Source organism: Suricata suricatta, chromosome 6 (assembly GCF_006229205.1).
Source record: "Suricata suricatta isolate VVHF042 chromosome 6, meerkat_22Aug2017_6uvM2_HiC, whole genome shotgun sequence".
NCBI classification, from domain to species: Eukaryota; Metazoa; Chordata; class Mammalia; order Carnivora; family Herpestidae; genus Suricata; species Suricata suricatta.
Genome location: NC_043705.1, coordinates 29,902,150 through 29,921,942, shown reverse-complemented (window position 1 = coordinate 29,921,942; position 19,793 = coordinate 29,902,150). Strand labels below are relative to the sequence as shown.

Below are 19,793 nucleotides of genomic sequence, written 5' to 3'. Positions count from 1 at the left end.
CAGGGGAGGGTCAGGGGGGGGGGAGGGACACAGAGTCCAAAGATGGGCTCCAGGCTCTGAACTAGCTGTTAGCACAGAGCCTGATGCAGGGCTTGAACCCACGAACCGTGAGATAATGACCTGAGCCGAAGTTGGATGCTTAACCAACTGAACCACCCAGGTGCTCGAGTCCCCTTTTCTTTTCTTTTCTTTTAAAGTACTGAGGAAGAATTTCCGATAGAAGTAGCTCAAAGCAAAGAGAGAGGTGCCTGAGAAAATGGTAGCTATCTCTCCTAATATCCTCAGAAGTTTGAAAGGAGCACAATATATTCACCAAGGCCGGAGCTGCCTTCCCTGGCCAGCAGTTATCGGCAGCTTAGCCCCAGGAGCTGCAGCCCTAGAAAAGGCCATTCTACCAATAACTTACAAAGGAGGTGAAAAACAAAAAAACCTTTCAATAAAAAACTAGTAAGTGGCTACTCTGGTGCTATAATATTCATACAGTTCTACATCTGTTAAGAGGGAGATTATACTTAGCCTCTGATCAGCTGCAGTTCCACAAGTAATTCAAAGATGAAAAGCGACCACTTGTCACAAAAATGTCTAACTCTGATTCAACCAGCCCAGGAGCAGTCAATGAGAAAGGACAAAGCTGGTTGGTGATCATGTTATACAATCAGCCACTAAGGTCCACGGCATTAAAGGCTTTAGACAGTCCCAACTTTTGAGCTTTCCCAGTCTTATCAACTAAGGTAAAATATGGCAACAGTGGAGGAATGTAGTTGTTTCATGAATATTAAACATGACAAAGTGATCCCATAGACAGACCCAGGAATTGGCCCATCCCAGGAACTGACTTGGAAATATTCAGAGGACCCTGAATACCAACTACTTAGCAGCTGGGGCTTTTAAGGCAGTTTTGTGAGGTAGAGAACTCACAGCCACTTTTCATCTAAGTGCGTGCGAAAAGGAAACATTAAATAGAAAAGAGGCTCCAGGAGCATCCCAAAGGAAATTTATTTTCCCTTTTGGATGTCTATGATGTATGTTTATTTGGAAAGTTTGCAACCTTCAGTTATTTTCATATTAAAAATCTGCATTCCCTGGGGCATCTGGGTTGCTCAGTCAGGTGTCAAACTTGGTTTCAGACCAGATCAAGATCTCGTAGCTTTCTGGGTTCGAGCCCCACATTGAAATTCTCTCTGCCCCTCCCCAACTCGCACTCACTCTCAAAAAAAAAAAAAAAAAATCTGCGTTCCCTTGTATAACTTCACATCCACCAAAATAACCCATCACTTGAAATAAAGCATTTCACAAAGGGATTCAAAAGGAGATAGGTTCCTAATACTAGCGACAATTTTCTATGGGGTAATAAAGATGTTTATTTCTGAGTAGGAAGGAAGGAAAGATATGTTCACAATTCAGGAGACCCAGGAACTAAAGTTTTTTCTTAACATTTTTAATGTTTTTATTCATTTTTGAGAGACAGAGGTAGACTGTGAGCTGGGGGGGGGGGGGGGGGGGGGGGGGGGGGGGGGGGGGGGGGGCAGAGAGAGGGAGACACAGAATCCAAAGCAGGTTCCAGGCTCCGAGCAGTCAGCACAGAGCCCGATGCAGGGCTCAAACTTACGAACCATCAGATCATGACCTGAGCTGAAGTCGGATGACTAACAGACTGAGCCACCCCAGCTCCCCACTAAAGTTTTTCTATTAAAGCTGCTGGGTGTTAGGAGGTATGGTATGGCAGAATGAGACAAAAGCCAGTTTCACCTTAATTACAGACATGGGACAGTTTATAGGCACTCCAATTGTAATTAAGAAATAATTCATTTCTCCTGATAATAATCTAGGGCTCAAAATAACCTGAGGCAAAGAGAAATGGGGGGAAAAAGGGAATATCGTAGCCATTGGAAATGGGAAAGGAAAGCCTCTATTGCTAGAGAACACAGTCCCTCCCTCTGGCCACTACCATATCCTTCTCTCCATTCCTCCCTGCCATTCCCTAACCCAAGAACTCTCTTAAGTGTCTGTACTATCCAGAGTGCAGAAAGCAGCAGGACTATGCTACCTTTGAGCACTGGCCAATAACAGAGCATGCAAGTATCTGAAACCATGTGGTTTTATCAAGAGGGACTGCTCCAACTCTACTTGTCCAAGCACTCCATGCTAAGAATTAAGAAGCAGGGAGCCTGGGTGGCTGGGTCAGTTAAGAGTCTGACTCTTGGTTTCATCTCAGTTTATCATCTTGCAGTTCCTGGGTTCAAGCCTTGTGTCAGGCTCTGTGGTTACAGTGTGGAGCCTACCCGGGATTTGTTTTTTCTGCATCAAAAATGAAAGAGAGAGAAAGAGAAAAAAAAGAAAGAAAGAGAAAAAGAAAAAGAGAAAGAGAAAGAGCAAGAAAGAAAGGAAGAAAGAATTAAGAAGCAAAGCAAAGGGAACTCATACACTTATCAATTTTGATACACCAGGGGAACCATTGCTACACCAACATCATCAGGGTCACTGCAAATAAGCTTTTACATGTGATAAAGCCAGAGACATTCCCGTAAAAAGCAATATGATCCCAGATGAGAACCACAGTGAGTTAACACATTTTTTTTATGACTGGGGAAGGTGGCCTCTCTCACTGAGACTTTGTTCTGGCCAAGGCACATGTGTGCAGATTGGACCACATATGCCCTATATTCATATAAGCAAGACCAAACTGCATTCAAAGGCCTAGTTGTTAATGACCATTCAAACCCTTTCACTTGGCATCTATATGCCAGATGATGACTTTTATTTAGCACTTAGAAATACTTAAGAGCACTCCTATAGAAGTATCTACGTTATGACATAATCAATGGTAATGAGCTGGCTGCTCTTGAAGATGACAAAGAATGGGGCTTTCAGGATCTGTGCAAGTGACCCACAGTCACCGGACTAGTTAATTGCAAATCCAAAACTGATGAATTCCTACCTGCCAGTGATACCAAGAAAACAGGGTAATTTTAGGTTAGAGCTCAATTCTAACTCCTTTCCCCACATCTGTTACCAGCCAAACCTTTGCAAGATCAAGAATGCTAGAAATGCTAGTAAGTAGCCAGCAGCTAAGCAGCAGTTCAAGAGATTTCAGGTTATAGCACACTTTAGTTCTGAGATGGGGATAGTGACACTGAGAGATAAGACAAGTTAAACAAGTTTAAAACCAAAAGCAGTGGACATTTATTCCTCAATTTTTGTGCAAGAGTGTAAAGATGCATTTGAAAGAATCTGATGGCTAGAGAGCATCAGCCATGGCCTTCAGGCTGGCCTGGTTTACAATTAGATTAGGAGGAGTGGGGGGAAAAGGTAACTTGCCTAGTTCACAGGAACGATGTTTCTGGCAAACACAGTTGCTTACAAGTTTCAAACTACAATTTACTAGAGTCAAGGGAAGACTTCAAAAAGCCACATACAGTACAATGTAAAATTGGATGAACATCCTGCAATGTCAGTGCAAAGTAATTATGTAGACTCTCCAATACAAGATTGTGCTCATGTTTCCCAGGCTTGGTCAATGTTTCTCTTTTACAATCACAATCACAGAAGCTTAACTTACCAAATAGTATTGTCTTTGTTTTATGTCCTATGTACCAAGGGAATGTCACAAGGTTTTGGTGAAATGCAGCTTAGTTTCGTTAGTAAAGCAAATTTCTTATTTAGTTTAACAGTCATGTTCCTGGAATACTGCACATGTAAGTTTCACGGAAATGCTTTTAAGCTTATGCCCTTATCTTGTTCAGTAAAATTATTTTCAAGATATCCTTTTGACGATGTAAACTGGAATTTTTTCATGATTTTGAAAATACAACCAACATAAATGAAAACATTTTAGGGGTGGGGGGAAAACCCACCACTAATCTCTGCTAGACAAAGTTCTTAAAATCAAAAGGCCTATTCACACAAAATTATATGTAATGACTGTAGTAATCAGTTTATTACACAGATTAATCATTCTTGAACGTACAAGCTCCAGGGGAGCAATTGGGTCTTTAAATATACACAAGTATTTCCATCAAATGAATTTTCACCCTTACATCCAGATAGACCTAAGCAGTTAAAAACATAAGAAAAATAAGAGCTATTAGCTATGTATTAACTGAGAATACCACATACAAACCAAAGAATGTGGAAGAGAGAAAGGGGCTGAAAGGACAAAGTTGAAGGGTGGGGAGATGCAAAAGATGTGGGAACAAAGCCCATCACACTTTATGTACTAATAGCTCCAATCCATTTAAATGTTGGCCAGTTAAACTTAGACCTTAAAATACAGGATGTGGGTAGAGTTTACTCTGGTTGGTCAGAACTTTTACCTAAGACGGAGGTCCTTCGGAATAAATGAATACAGAAACAGCTTCATGTTCTTCGCCTTGCTTTTCATAACTGTTTTGAGTTTAAAAGGGTTCCACTTAAAAACAATCTCCTACAGGTCAGTGGAGCTTTTCTTCCCCATCCAAGCACACACCATACCCACCACCCCTCACCTTGCCGTTATCCAAATTTAAGTCAATAAGGAAAACTTTTAGTCTCACACCTAGGTTACGCTTGGAGAACTGGCTTGTCACACACACACTTCTCTGCTAGGAGGCAATGTTGGTACAGAAGTACAGTATTTCTAGTTTGTTGTTCCAAGTATGTACAACACGCAGCACTGCTGTATCAGGTAAACATGTGCACAGGGGAAGATGAGGCGTGGGCTCATAGAAAGCAGTCAAATGGAAATCAAAAGGACTTTCTCTTTCAGAGTTCCCCTATCTTTATTTGTAGAGGTTATCCAATAATTTCTTTTATTACATCGCATACTTCTGAGTCCATTCCCGAGCTATTCTGTTGTACCTGTACACACAAAGAGAAGCTTGGCTTAACACAGGTGAGGAGTCAGTCAGAAAGCAACAGATTTCATTCATTATCCCATCTAGTAACTTGAAGGGAATAACTAGTAGTCGTCTAGCAAAGAGTTCTAAATTTCTAATAAGCATCTATTCAGTGTGGTGGAAAAAGGCTGTAAAACTCAAAACAATGTCCTAGAAATGCTACTATTAGAGGATTCTGATTACATCTTGGCATTTGCTGTTACACCTTTATTCTATATTTGACTGACCCACTTCTTTTTCTTAAAGTTTTATTTTATTATTTATTTTGAGAGAGAAACAGAGCAAGCAGGGGAGGGGGCAGGGGGGAGAAAGAATCTCAAGCACAGAGATAGCACAGAGCCCTGTGGGGCTTGAACCCATGAAGAGTGAGAGCATGACCTGAGCCAAAACCAGGAGGCAGATACTGACTGAGCCACCCAGGAACCCCAAGACTGACCTATTTGTAAGAAAGATTTTCAGTCACTGATTCACTTATTTGGAGTTCTTAAAACTACATAATTCTACATTATATATGGTCCTTAAAATCATATACCAATAGTGATTAAATTAATGTAATACTTTCCTAACAACTTGGCTGCTAAAATGAATGGGTTTATTGCTCCAGAACATTCTAGTACTAAAATAAGCAGGGCAAAAGATTCTTTGTTTGAAAAGAGATGCAGGAAAAGTTCAGTGAATAATATCACTACAATCACTTGGGAAATGCCTTTTGGCAGGCGTGCATGCCCACCTAGATACTGGACAAAATGGTTCTCTCATCAAAAAGTTTTATGTGTGGGGGCTCCTGGGTGGCTCAGTTGGTTGTGAGTCCAAGTTAGGCTCAGATCATGATCTCAAAGATCATGAGTCTGAATCCTGCGTTGGGCTTGCTGTTGTCCGCACAGAGCTCGCTCCTCTGTCCACCCCCCTCTCTCTGCAGTTCCCACGCTCTCTCTCTCAAAAATAAACAAATATTATTAGGGTAGCTGGGAGACTCAGTCGGTTAAGCACCTGACTTTGGCTCAGGTATGATCTTGCGGTTCAGGAGTTTGAGCCGTGCATCAGGCTCTGTGCTCAGAGCCTCCGTCTCTCTCTATGCCTCTCCCACTTGTGCTCCCTCTCCCCCTCTCCGACCCCTCCTCTCCAAAATAAATAAACACTAAAAAAAAAAAAAAAAAAAAAAAAGCCTATATAAAAAGTTAATTTGTGTGGGGTACCTGACTGGCTCAGTCGGTAGAACATACAACTCATCATATCTCAGGGTTGAGTTCAGATTACTTAAAAACATGTTTGAGTCTTAAAAAAATTTTTTTACTTGTGGATGTATTCACAAGTGTAAAAAAAAAAAAAAAAAAGCATGATCTAATTTTATTCTGAACACAGCCCGAAACACATAACTATAGATACCATTCAAACCTAACACAAACCAAACTAAACTAAGAACCAGTTGCAGTTATAATCTCTCACTGCTGGTGCAGGTCCATTTAAAAATATACTATCTAGAGCGCCTGTGTGGCTCAGTCAGGTAAGTCTCTGACTTCAGGTGAGGTCATGATCTCAGTTTATGAGTTCGAGCCCTGCATCGGGCTCTGTGCTGACAGCTCAGAGCCTGGAGCCTGCTTTGGATTCTGTGTCTCTTTCTCTCTCAGCCCCTCCCCAACTTGTGCTCTGTCTTTCAAAAATAAATAAATGTAAAACAAAACAAAACAATTAAAAAAACCCCCCAAAACTATAAGACTCTCTAATCCAACAGAATTCAAATAATTCTTAATCCTTCTTTTAAAAATTTGAAAATGTTTTACTGTTTTTTGAGAGAGAGCAAGTGGGGGAGGGGCAGAGAGAAGGGAACAGAGGATGTGAAGTGGGCTCTGTGCTTGAACTCACGAACCTAGAGATCATGACCTGAGCCGAAGTCGGACGTCCAACCGAATGAGCTACCCAGATGCCCCAATTCTTTTTTTTTTTTTTTTTTTTAATACAGAGAGAGACAGAGCATGAGAGGGGGAGGGGCAGAGAGAGAAGGAGACACAGAACTGGAAGCAGGCTCCAGGCTCTGAGCTAGCTGTCAGCACAGAGCCTGACGCAGGGCTCTAACCCACGAATGTGAGATCTGACCTGAGCCGAAGCCGGAGGCTTAACCGACTGAGCCACCCAGGCGCCCCAGATGCCCCAATTCTTAATCCTTTTTGACTTTAGAGAATGAGCTACAATTTCCCATCTATTTCCTCCTATAGCCTTACACGAATAATACACACAAAAAATTAGAACTTTCAGTTACTATCTTTTTTGATGTCCTACCACTCTTCAATAGTTCACAGTACAATTCTAAAATATGTAAATTCTTTTTTAAAAACATGTAAATTCAACGTTAAGATTTGTTTTTAAAGAAAATTTGGAGCTTTCATGTTTTGTTGTATTTACTCACTTACTTTTTAGATTATGCCAAATGGTAGAATATCAGTTCCCTTTTCCCATTTATTTACAAATACCTACCAAAGACAGATAGGTTTTTGTAAGTCAAAAGCCAAACAAAAGACATAAGTCTGTTAGAAAATACACTACAGAGAAGTTTTTTTAAAAATGAGAGATAAGATTAGCATCCTCCTCCAGAGACAAACACTTGATGCAAATACTCTTCTTTCTGTCCCTGGGTCAGTATATTAGAACTTCATTTTAAATATCTGACCCATACTCAGCCCTGAGTTAACATCTGAGACACAAACATCTCTACCCCACCACAGGTACTTTTCTGGCCATACTTACTTTTCTCTATCTGTTTTGTAGATCCGAGCAATCTCAGGCACTAAAGGATCATCTGGATTGGGATCACACAACAGAGAACAGATGGACAAGAGTACTGTAATTGGGGGGGAAGGTATAAATTAGTAGAGGATAAAAACAAAGGGTTGAAAGAAACATGAGATGCCAACATGTGAGAAAATTCTAAGAACCTATTCATATTGTAGTGCCTAGCAGCTTTTTGAGTTCTATCTAACTTTATAGTAACAATAATCAACAAAAATTCATGTAGGATTTCTCTATGCTTGAACCCCTAAGGACGCTGGCCCAGGCTGATGAAGTGACTTGCCCACTGTCCCTGATTAGTGAGTAATTAGAGCAGAATTATAACTCAGGTTTTCCAAATCCTAGACCAACACTTTTCATAGGTCATAAAACTCAGTATTTAGAAACCCATCTTCAGAGATAAATGGCTCTCCGAATTCCAAAGACAACCGCACTACTGAATGCTCTCAGAACTGACAACCATGAAATCCAACAATCACTGCTTTCTCAATGACAGGTATTACATTTAGATGCAATGGATTTATTTCATTTTTAGTTGAAAACAATTTAGTCTAAGAACATAAATGCCAGTATTTGCCCCAAATGGGGCTGGTCACAATTATTATACAGGATGCAACATATTAAAGTTCTCAAATTCTTTCCAGTGACAATTTAGAATCTCATCTAAGCCATTTTCTCAGTGACAAACTGGAACACAGCAGTCAAATCTCGACAGTAAAATTGCCTCTGTTCAAATTTTGTTGTAAACTTATGTATTCCTTACTGAATGCAAAGGAGGCGGCCAACGCCACTAATTATATTAAATCCAGGGGCGTCTGACATACTAAAATAAATTCCAAATTTTCTATTCTGATGCAACAGACTCAGCTATCTTATTTCTCTCTTATATTCTGTAGCAGGAGACAATGTTTCTAAGCCCATTTTACTCCCCAAACAGAAAATTCACCAGGAAAATAATTCATTTTCCTACCTAAAGAGATCAAGGGCTTCTGAGAGGTGAGAAAAAATTCACATGCCCTTTATCATTCAGTTTGTTAACAAAAAAGCTATTTCCTTGCCTTAAGAGTATATGGAAAATAAAAAACATCACGAAAGATGTTTTCTGACTCTTCATTCCTGTTGCCCACAATTCTGGCAGATGGCATTCCCAAAACATCTTCTCTTCCCATTGTCAGGTGTATCACCTGATGCCCTCTTCAAGCACAGAACATTCTAACAGCAATAAGGAAAGATTTCATGTATTTCCTGGAAATGACAACAGGAAGTTACAGATTTTTGAATGTTCATGAAATTATTCACTTTTATTGAAAGAAGAAACTTGTCCAGCCCATCAAATTGGCAAGAGTTCAAAAGAATCTTCACCTAAAATTAGACATGCTACCAAATTAGTATTTGCACAAATTCCCTTACCAAATTCCTCTTCTAATTATTCCAGTAAGGCAACTTAAAAAAAAATTTTTTAAAGACACAAGTTCCCAAACTTTTTCCCGCGAAGGAGAGGAAGGTGGGGTGGTGGTTACCTGGGCCTGGTAAAAAGATTCTTACTGTACTATTCAGGATCTTTTTAGTTCACAAAAAAACTGCTTTTTTCTTATACTATATCTTCTTTCCCTATAGAGAGAGACTCCTATTTCTATAACCAGCACTTCACTGAAGTGACTATATTTTTATCTAAATACACATTTTTCATCAGTATATACTCATTTTCATCAGGGTCATAACCCAGAGTCATTTCTAAATCTAAAAACATATAATCAAGTGGCTTGATGGAACATTTAATTGCATCTTTTAAGCTTTCTGTGTATTTATATCCCTAACATATACACTCAAAACAGAAAGAATTTTAGGTCAAAGTTATTGCCCTCAAAAAAGGAATAATATAATATATAGGATTCAGGCCTTTCACAAAACTACTTGCCCAACATTCAATTCACAAAAGAGTCATTAAAACACTAAACTTAGGTATACTGATATAATAAAATTCAACAAAATGGAACTACAATTATTTAAAAAGACAGCTATACAGATAGAGAGAACGTAAGTTCAACTAATGGCCCTTATGGTATAGAGTTAATTGAAAAATCAACACTAGGCACAGAAAGGGAAAGAAGAAAAAAACCTATGGTAACAATTTCCATTATTAAACCTTCCCCCTCCTCACCTCAACACACACACACACACACACACACACACACACACACACACACACACACACACACAATCTACCTCTCTTGGTCCCATTACTAGATTTCTATCTTTACCGCTACTTGGTGAAGGAACAACAATCAGGCCAGGAAATCACAATAACACCACTTTCACAAGTAGCCCCTCAATTACAAAGAGGCTCACAAAGAGAAAAGGGTCCACGTATCTGCAAAACTATTTCAGCCACATTTTTTTTTAAGATTTTATTTTTAAGCAATCTCTACAGCCAATGTGGGGCTCAAACCTTGATCTCCACAACCGGGAGATCAAGAGTTACATGCTTTAGTGACTAAGCCAGCCAGGTGCCCCTCAATTTTTAAAAATGTGTTTCCCTAGTTTTTTTGTTTATATATTTTGCCTGGGATGCCATAAATCTTAATATCCCAGATTTTTTTTTTTTAAGAGAGAACATGCACACATAAAAGCAGAGAAGGGTCAGAGGGAGAAAGACTCTTGAGCAAGCTCCAAGTTCAATGCAGAGTCCAAAGTGGGGCTCAATCTAATCACCATGAGAGCATGACCTGAGCTGAAATCCAGGGTCGGACATTTAACCAACTGAGCCACCCCTAAATGCCCCAGAATGTTTTTAAAAAATTAATTTGTCAGAGGCACCTGGCTGGCTCAGTCCATAGAGCATACAACTCTTGATCTCAGAGTTATCAGTTCAAACTCCATCCACACTGGGCATAGTGCCTACTTAAGAAAAAAAAGTTGTCAGAGTATATAAGTCGTATTTATAACATCAACGTTATAATGGCAAATATCCAACATTTTTTTAGAACAGTGCCTTTATCCTAGTTATCTGAGTGCTTACAAGAAACCAACAGTGAGTTTTTGTTTTAAATCTTCATAGTAATAATGAAATAGTAAGAACTATTATCCCTATTTTACAGATGAAAAACTGAGGAATACAGAAGCTAATTTGTCTCAAGTTTCATCTGATAAGAGGTAGAGTTGAGATGTGAATATAGGCAGTTGGATTCAGAATCTATGTTCTTTACCATGGAACTATGCTGCCTCCTGTCTACATGTACACATTAAAGAAAGGATAAAATATAAAAAGAGTAAAGAAAAGTATTTTCATACACCAAATCTAATCACCCAAATGTCCACATTATTTCTTTCTAGCTACTTAATATACTTTTTTTTTTTTAAGCAATCTCTATACCCAACATGAAGCTTGAACTCACAATCCCAAGATCAAGTGTTGTAAGCAACACCGAATGAGCCAGGAAGGAGCCCAAACATACTTTTCTTTATGACTCCACCTACAATATATACAAATTTTATCTCTTTTCTGCTTTTTTCAAACATAGTATTTTCTCATTTTTCACAATATTGATAAGGATAATACTCTTTTTATCCATTTCAATGTACTTTACCAACATTTGGTTTTCTTTTTATAAGACCTTTGTTAATTAAAAAGGTGAAAAATGGGAACTTAATTTTCATCTTTTAGATTGTTCTGTTCCTTTCTGACCATTCACCTATTGGGATCTTTTTCTTATTTTTATATATGTTCTTCCTATTTTAAACATATTAGCCTACTACCTCATTTGCAGCCTATTTCTTGTATTCGTATTTTGACAGCTTTTAATCTACTTGTGATTTCACTGGGTATGATGTTGAGGGGCTGTACAATTTCAAATAATCAATGTAAGAAAATGCGTGTTAACTACTCAGTTCAGAGATATAAAAAATTTCCAACCTACTGATATAATTAGGTTTTATTTAGAACTACTGGGTATTTCGTCACAAAATTAGTAACAAATTTTTAATACACAAACACACACACATAGGACTATATTCCAAAAAGATCAAGATGATCAAATAAAATTTTTTTTTACTAAACTGGTCATCTTAGAGGATGAATCTGTTTCTAACAGAAACCTCAAACGTTAAAACGTTAAAGAGTCTGAATATGAATTCACCTATCCTCCGTTCTTCATGACCCTGCCGTCTATATTTATACCACAAGCATTCCTCTAAAATGGCTGTTATTTCCTTTTCTGGAACAGTATCTATCCTTTCCATTCATGGATTTCAAGGTTGGAAGAGACATATTAATTATCTTCTACTTTAACTTTCCTCTAAAAAATATTCATACCAAAGGGCCATTTTTCAACCTAGGCTTGAATGGCATAATGGGCAGAGTAGCCACCAAAGAATACCTATGCCTGAAAATCCAACTCCCTCCGGTCTCAAGGTCTACTAAAAAATAAGGGGACTGCTACCTCCTCTTAAAAGGAATAAGAGTAATCATTTCAAAAATAAGTGACCTTTAAAAGACAAAAAACACTACTGCTTTATCTTGATATTAAATACCTATTCCATTACCTTTTGAAATAGTTAGAGCTGGAGACCACTGTGACCGTAGAATATCAAGACAAATGCTGCCATTACTGTTAATATTTGGATGATAAATTCTTGTTGTAAATGCAACCTATAGTAAAAAGAAAAACTTTTGTAAACTGGTTTATTGGTATTATAGAAAGCAGATATAAAAAACAAGTGCCATACATATCCCAATTACCTTAGGTGGTTTGAAAGGATAATCTGTTGGGAAATGAATTGTCAAGAAAAATACTCCACCCTGATAGGGACTGTCATTCTGTTGATAACAAGAAAAGTGAGATTAAAATAAGTGAATTTTATGAACATTTATTCTGAAATCAATCTGAATACTTACTGGCCCCATTATTGTAGCTTGCCAATGGAACACTGAAAAAGAACAAAAAATCACCATGAAGCAATTATCTCCATTTTATGTACACTATAATAACGTATCATTCCCTGTGTAATCCCAGTTCATTTAAAAGCAATATGGTAAGTCCTAGGCAGGATGATGAATCTAAATCAAGTGTGAGTCTGAAGAGAGAAAAGAAAATGACTATTATAGTCTAGGACACTGATAAGATGCTCAATGAAAAAGTATTTAGGCTAAAAGACCTTGAAAATTCTTACTAGGGAGACAAAAATTCTTGACAAGATCCAAGGTTCCACTTATAAATAGGCATTTCTTACTTGAGAGGGTGAACAAGAACCAAAAGATTCAACTATTCAATGTATTATATCATTTTCCCAACACATTATTATATAATATACTCCTTTTATAATATTGATATACACCAGGACTATAAGGTCAAAACAGATAATATTGGAAAGACTGGCTTTTACAGCAAGAAAAAACTTCTAAGAGCACTCATGTGTAGGTCTTTAGAATTACTAGTCCCTTGGGGCACCTGGGTGGCTCAGTCGGTTAAGCGTCCGGCTTCGGCTCAGGTCAGATCTCACGGTTCGTGGGTTCGAGCCCCGCATCAGGCTCTGTGCTGACAGCTCGCTCAGAGCCTGGAGCCTGTTTCGGATTCTGTGTCTCCCTCTCTCTCTGACCCTCCCCTGCTTGCACTGTCTCTCTCTGTCTCTCAAAAATAAATAAAAAAAAAAAAGAAAAGAAAAAATAGAATTACTAGTCCCTTACTAACAGATGAAAAGATCAGTATTTATGTCTCTTTTTAAAATGATCTAGAACCTACATCACTGAGGCAGAAAAAGACAAACTAAACTAAAAACACATTAAGATGGAATTTAATTAACAAAAGCATTTGAAGACCTACCATTAAAATCTTAATTGAGTATTCGGTTATACTAGTTAATACAAGAATACCTACTGGAATTACTGACTTAAGTCTCCCTCTGGAACTCTTCTCAACTCCTAGCTCTCCTTGTGGAAGTATAAAAAAGGAGGTAAGAAGGTAGTGGGAGAATATCTAACATGGACTCAAATTACAATGGTTTGGTAAATAGCTCAAGAATTGCTAGAGATTCCATAAAAAAATAAGGGAGGGGTGTGGCATCTGGCTGGCTCAGTTGGTAGAGCATATGACTCTTGATCTCTAGTTTGTGAATTTGAGCCCCACATGTGGTATGCAGTTTACTTAAAAATAAATAAGAACTTTTAAAAAATCATTAGTTTGCAAGTAAAAGAACTCTCTATATTTTATATGAATGTCTAGATTTCATTTTATTTATGGATCAATCATAGCAGCTGTTAAAAATAAAAATTGATGGGGAGCCTTGGTGGCTCGGTTGGTTAAGTGTCCAACTTAGGTTCAGGTCATGATGTCCGGTTTTTGAGTTTGAGCCCTACATGGGGCTGACTGCTGTCAGCACAGAGCCCACTTGGGATCCTCTGTCCCCATCTTTCTCTGACCCTCCCTGCTTGCACGCATGCTCTCCCTCTCTCTCAAAAATAAACATTAAAAAAAAAAAAAACATGGTAATGAATTAAAAAGTTTCAACAGGCTAAAACAAGCAAGAATAAACAAAAACTCCCCACTACTATCTTGATTTGATGCTGAAAAACAAATTACACAAACTAAAAGTTATAACTCTTTCATGACATTAAATGTGAAGTTCACATCTCACTGATTACTCTTTATAGTGTACACAAAAATGAAGCTTTAAGGCTAAAAGAGATAACCAAGAATCTTTCTTATAGTTTGAGAATGAATTTCAAGAGACCTACATTTGAATTCAAGGACAGATCTCCAGAGAGTCACATTCACCAAAAGGTCAAAACAAAAGGGACACCTGGGTGGTACAGTGGGTTAAGGTTCTGACTCTTGATTTTGGCTCAGATCATAATCTCACAGGTCGTGGGTTCGAGCCCCGTATCAGGCTTTGCGCTGATGATGCAGAGCCTGCTTGGGATTCTGTCTCTTTCTCTCTGTCCCTCCCTTGCTTGTGCTCTCTCTCAAAATAAATAAATCTTTTTTTTTTTTTTTAAGAGACGTTCAAAACAAAAGTACATGAAACATATTATATGACCAATATATCTTTGGCTTACTTTTTCTTTCAGGAAGCATACTTCTTTCTGCTTAGCAGATTTTTGCACAAAAATGGGAAAATGTAATGGTACATTAAGCACAGATATTAAAAAAATAAAGCACTGTACTATTATGTTCATTATTAAATGTATATTATTTTTTTCATGTTTTTATTTATTGATTCTGAGACCGAGAGAGCGAACAAGAACAGCGGAGGGGCAGACAGACAGGGATAGAGAAAATCCCAAGCAGGCTTTGCAATGTCAGCGCAGAGCCTGATGGCCGGGCTTGAATCCATGAAATGTAAGCTTATGACTGGAGCCAAAATCAAGAATCAGACGCTTAACCAACTGAGCCACTCAGATACTATTTCTTTTTTCAAAAGTTTATTCATTTTGAAAGTGCACATACTTATGTGCACGAGAGGCAGAGAGAGGCAGAGAAAGAGAGAATCCTAAGCAGGCTTCGCGTAGAGCCCAATGCAAGGCCCAATGTCATGAATCGTGAGATCATGACTGAGCGGAAATGAAGAGTTAGATGCTTAACCCACTGTGCCATGCAGGCACCTTCTTTATTTTTAATGTCTATGCCCAATGTGGGGCTTGAGCTCACGACTCCAAGGTCAAGAGTTACATGCTCTAGGGGCCCCTGGGTGGCTCAGTCGGTTAAGCATCCAGCTTTGGCTCAGGTTATGATCTCACAGCTTGTGAGGTTGAGCCCCGCATCAGACGCTGGGGAGATAGATCAGAGCTTGGAGCTTGCTTCAGATTCTGTGTCTCCCCCTCTCTCTCTACCCCTTCCCCACTTGTTCTCTGTCTCTCTCTCAAAAATAAACATTTAAGAGAGAGAGAGAGAGAGAGAGAGAGAGAGAGAGCGAGAGATGCTTCTATCACCTGGGCCAGCCAGGCATCCTTATATTATTTTAAATAAAAAATAAAGACTTTGTTCTTACACTAAATATCAATAATGTGGTGCTGAGGGATTTGACTGCTAGAATAGGAGCTCAGAAAGCTTTGTTGTGACCAACAGTTTCTTTCTTCCTAAGATTAAATTCTGCCTCCTTCTAATATTTAGCTACACAATTACACTTTATCCTTATACAGTTCATCAGGAAGCCCTGATCAAGACTTTTTGACAGTCATTTATCCCAACTGTTCTCAAACACTCCCTAAAGTTTTAAGTATATCAGCAAAGACTATCTAGATGACCAAGTGTAAGGAAGTTATTCTGTTTCTAATGAGACTTTCCTTATTCTCTTAGAATGTAGGCACTGCTAACAGTTTAGTAGCACGTGACCCAAGTCACTTGAAAAGGATGATTAGGAGTTAAGGGAGAGGTTATTATCATGTTTTATACAGCTATAGAGATAATCCATGTATCATATAATTTTTCCACTGAAAGTATACAATTCGATGTTGTTCAGGACATTCACAGAATTGTGCAAATGTCACCAAAATCAATTTTAGAACATTTTCACCCCCCCCAAAAGACACCCATATCTACAATCACTCCACATTTCTCTCCACAGCTCTGGTTCTATACACCGTTAACTATTTTCTGTTTCTATGGATCTATATATTGTAAAAACGAAACCATATATTATATGGTCTTTTATATCTGGCTTCTCTCACGGTTTTATTTTTTAATTTAAAAATGTTTTTAGGGGGTGCTTGGGTGGCTCAGTCGGTTGGATGTCTGACTTTGACTCGGGTCATGATCTTACAGTTTGTGGGTTCAAGCCCCGTGTCAGCCTCAGTGCTGACAGCTCAGAGCCTGGAGCCTGCTTCAGATTCTTTGTCTTCCTCTCTCTCTGACCATCCCCTGTTCATGCTTGCTCTCTCTCTCTCTCAAAAATAAAGAAAACATTTAAAAAATGTGTTTTAGTGTTTACTTATTTTGAGAGAGTGTGTGCGCACACATGTCAGCAGGGGAAGGGCAGAGAGAGAGAGAGGGAGGGAGAGAGAGGGAGAGAGAGGAAGGGAGTAAGAGAGAATATCACACAGGTTTTACATTGTCAGGGCAGAGCCCAACATGGGGCTCAGTCCCACGAACTGTGAAATCATGTTCTGAGCCAGTATCAAGAGTCACCAACTGAGCCACTCAAGTGCCCCTCAGCACAATGTTTTTAAGGCTCATCCATATTGGCGGTACACCATCAGTACTCCCTTTTTATTGACATATAATATTCAACTGTACCGACATACATTCTATTTATCCCTTCATCAGCTGGTGGACATTTGGAATGTTACTCCTTTTTGGTTATTACAGCTGCTACTTCTATGAACATTCATGCACCAGCTTTTGTGTGGACATGTTTTCATTTCTCTTGGAAATAAATCAATGAGTGTATACAGGTTCCAATTTCTCTACAATCTCACCAACACTTTTTATTATTTGACTTTCTGATTCTCCCTATCCTAGAAAGTGTAAAGTGTTAGTTCTTACAGATGTGATTTCCATTTCCCTGATGACTAATGAATGATACTGATCATCTTTACCATGTGCTTATTGGCCATCTGTACATTCTCTTTAGAGAAAAGTCAATGCAGATCCTCTAGTCATTAAAAACAGAAATGGGTTGGGGCGCCTGGGTGGCTCAGTCGGTTAAGCCTCCGACTTCGGCTCAGGTCAGATCTCACGTTCGTGGGTTCGAGCCCCACATCAGGCTCTGTGCTGACAGCTAGCTCAGAGCCTGGAGCCTGCTTCTGGTTCTGTGTCCTTCTCTCTCTGCCCCTTCCCCTCTCATGCTCTATCTCTCTCTGTATCAAAAATAAACAAAAACATTTAAAGAAATTAAAAAAAAAAAAAAACAGAAATGGGTTATTTATCTTTATAATGTTGAGGTATAAAATTTTTTATATATTTAGAATAAATTTCCTTTTCAGAGAAAGGACTTGCACAAATTTTCTCTTACTCTGTTTCTTCCATTGTCTTTTTCTCAATGGTATTATTTGCAGCACCTAAATTAGACTTCATTAAAATGTAACATCACCCAGTTTTTCCTTTATTGCTTATCTTTTGGGGGAATTTTATTTAACTCTCTAAGATAACTTTTCTGAGAAAGTAATTTCATAATACTATGCAAAGCAAAGGCAAAATTACTTCAGCACACTGAAGACAACTTCAAAAATGAATTCTATGCCCCAGACGTCAAACACTTTAAAAGATCAGCCACTGTCAACTTTGAGGAATTTTGCTGAAATAAAACCACTTTTTCAATTGAAAGACAACACTGATGCAGGTGGGCTGTATGACACCATGAATGACAAAACGAATGTCATAAAACTTGAGAATGAGTCCACTGTGGATACCACCGTGAGCCTTTCACTAGATTCTTCTCTAAAGTAATTTAAAATTTCTACTCCACTAGCCCAAAGAACTATTGTGAGGCTTAACTGAGATAATGCAAGTTTAAGTACTTGGCCTATCCTTTTTGGTATCAAACACTATAGTTACTCATACTGCACCAGTCTGAACACAAAAACAGGATTTTTCATCACATGTATTCCTTTATAATTTATACCACCTACCTGGCTTTTTTTAAATGTTTGTTTATTTTTGAGAGGGAGCACATGCACTAGAGCAGGGAAAAGGCAGAGAGAGGGAAACAAAAGATCTGAAATAGGGTCTGTGTTGATAGCAGACAGCCTGATGTGGGGCCCAAAATCATGACTCTCAAGATCATGACCTAAGCCCAAGTCAGACATTTAACTGACTGAGCCATCCAGTTACTCCTCATCTGTTTTATTTGTAAAGCAATCCCTGTAAAAGGGCCTTGCTTATTTATTTTGAGAGAGAGAGAGAGAGAGAGAGGAAAACGAGCATGTGCAGGGGAGGGGCATAGAGAGTGGTAGAGAGAGACTCTCAAGCAGGTTCTGCACTGTCAGTGAATAGCCCAACGCAGGGCTCGATTCCATGAATCATGAGATCATGACCTGAACCGAAATCAAGAGTTGGATGCTTAACTCACCAAATCACTCAAGCACCCCTAAAACCAAAATTCTTAAGCAAAATCAGGAAATTTAAACAAAATCAGGAAAATTTTAAACATAAGCTAATATAACCTCATTTACTTTTTGTCTTAATGTATATACTTGCCTTACAAAATTGTTTTCAAGTATGCTCTTTTTGCCTATTTGCTAAATATTACACTCTTTTGTCAATTAGTTTTGTGTCATAAAGTACAGTTTGGTTCAAATATCCTCCTTTTACGGACACCTGGGTGGATCAGTTGATTGAGTGTAGGACTTTGGCTCAGGTCATGATCTCACTATGAGTTCAAGTCCCACACTGTCAGCGCGGAGCCTGCTTGGGATACTCTGTTCTCTCTCTGCTCCTCCCCCACCTCCACCCTCTTATATCTTCCTTTTAAACAAAGCTAGAAGACAGTGTAAGGAGGGGAAAAGCTGTGTTGAGACAAAGTGAAACAAAAGGAAAATTATTATACATGTATGATAAGTGCTAATAAATTATTTTAGACAGGATTAAACAGATAAATTGGACATTACAAGTAAGCAAATTGTAACTGTCTTCACAAGTATGAGCCAGCTGAAAGACAGACAGAGACACAGACACACACACACATACCACTATCCCTCCTCATCCTTAGGATTATCTCTTTTAAAGAGTAACAGCGATTTAAAAAAAAATTTTTTTTAATGTTTTATTAATTTTTGATACAGGAGAGACAGAGCATGAGAGGGGGAGGGTCAGGGAGAGAAGGAGACACAGAACCGGAAGCAGGCTCCAGGCTCTGAGCTAGCTGTCAGCACAGAGCCTGACGCGGGGCTCAAACCCACGAACGTGAGATCTGACCTGAGCCGAAGTCGGAGGCTTAACCGACTGAGCCACCCAGGCGCCCCGAGTAACAGCTATTTGTAAGTAAAAGCTCAAATATTTTACCCCAGGAAAATACCCAGAAGGGGTGAAGGATAGGTAGGGAGGGGCCAGAACAACTACACAGACAATATCTGGCAAAAAAGGCTCAAAAGTTTCAAAATGAATACTATAAAAATTGAAGAGATACACATAGAACTGCATCTTTCGCGGACAAGTGTAAGCACTGCCTCTTCCCTACAGCATAATTATCTCTTCACACAAAATA

At 38.8% G+C, this 19,793-nt stretch overlaps 1 protein-coding gene across 1 annotated transcript in view; it reads right to left on the bottom strand.

Annotated features, from left to right (window-relative positions):
• Window positions 1–3,159: 3,159 nt before the first annotated feature.
• The window catches only part of UBE2D2 (ubiquitin conjugating enzyme E2 D2), a 53,626-nt gene continuing 36,992 nt past the window's right edge, over window positions 3,160–19,793 (bottom strand). Inside the window, exons 3-7 of the mRNA XM_029942030.1 lie at window positions 12,553–12,584; window positions 12,397–12,474; window positions 12,201–12,306; window positions 7,617–7,710; window positions 3,160–4,836 (exon numbers count right to left, since the gene is read on the bottom strand). Of these exons, the coding sequence (XP_029797890.1) occupies window positions 4,791–4,836; window positions 7,617–7,710; window positions 12,201–12,306; window positions 12,397–12,474; window positions 12,553–12,584 (356 nt within the window). The 3' untranslated portion in view covers window positions 3,160–4,790. The remainder of the gene's footprint in view (window positions 4,837–7,616; window positions 7,711–12,200; window positions 12,307–12,396; window positions 12,475–12,552; window positions 12,585–19,793) is intronic.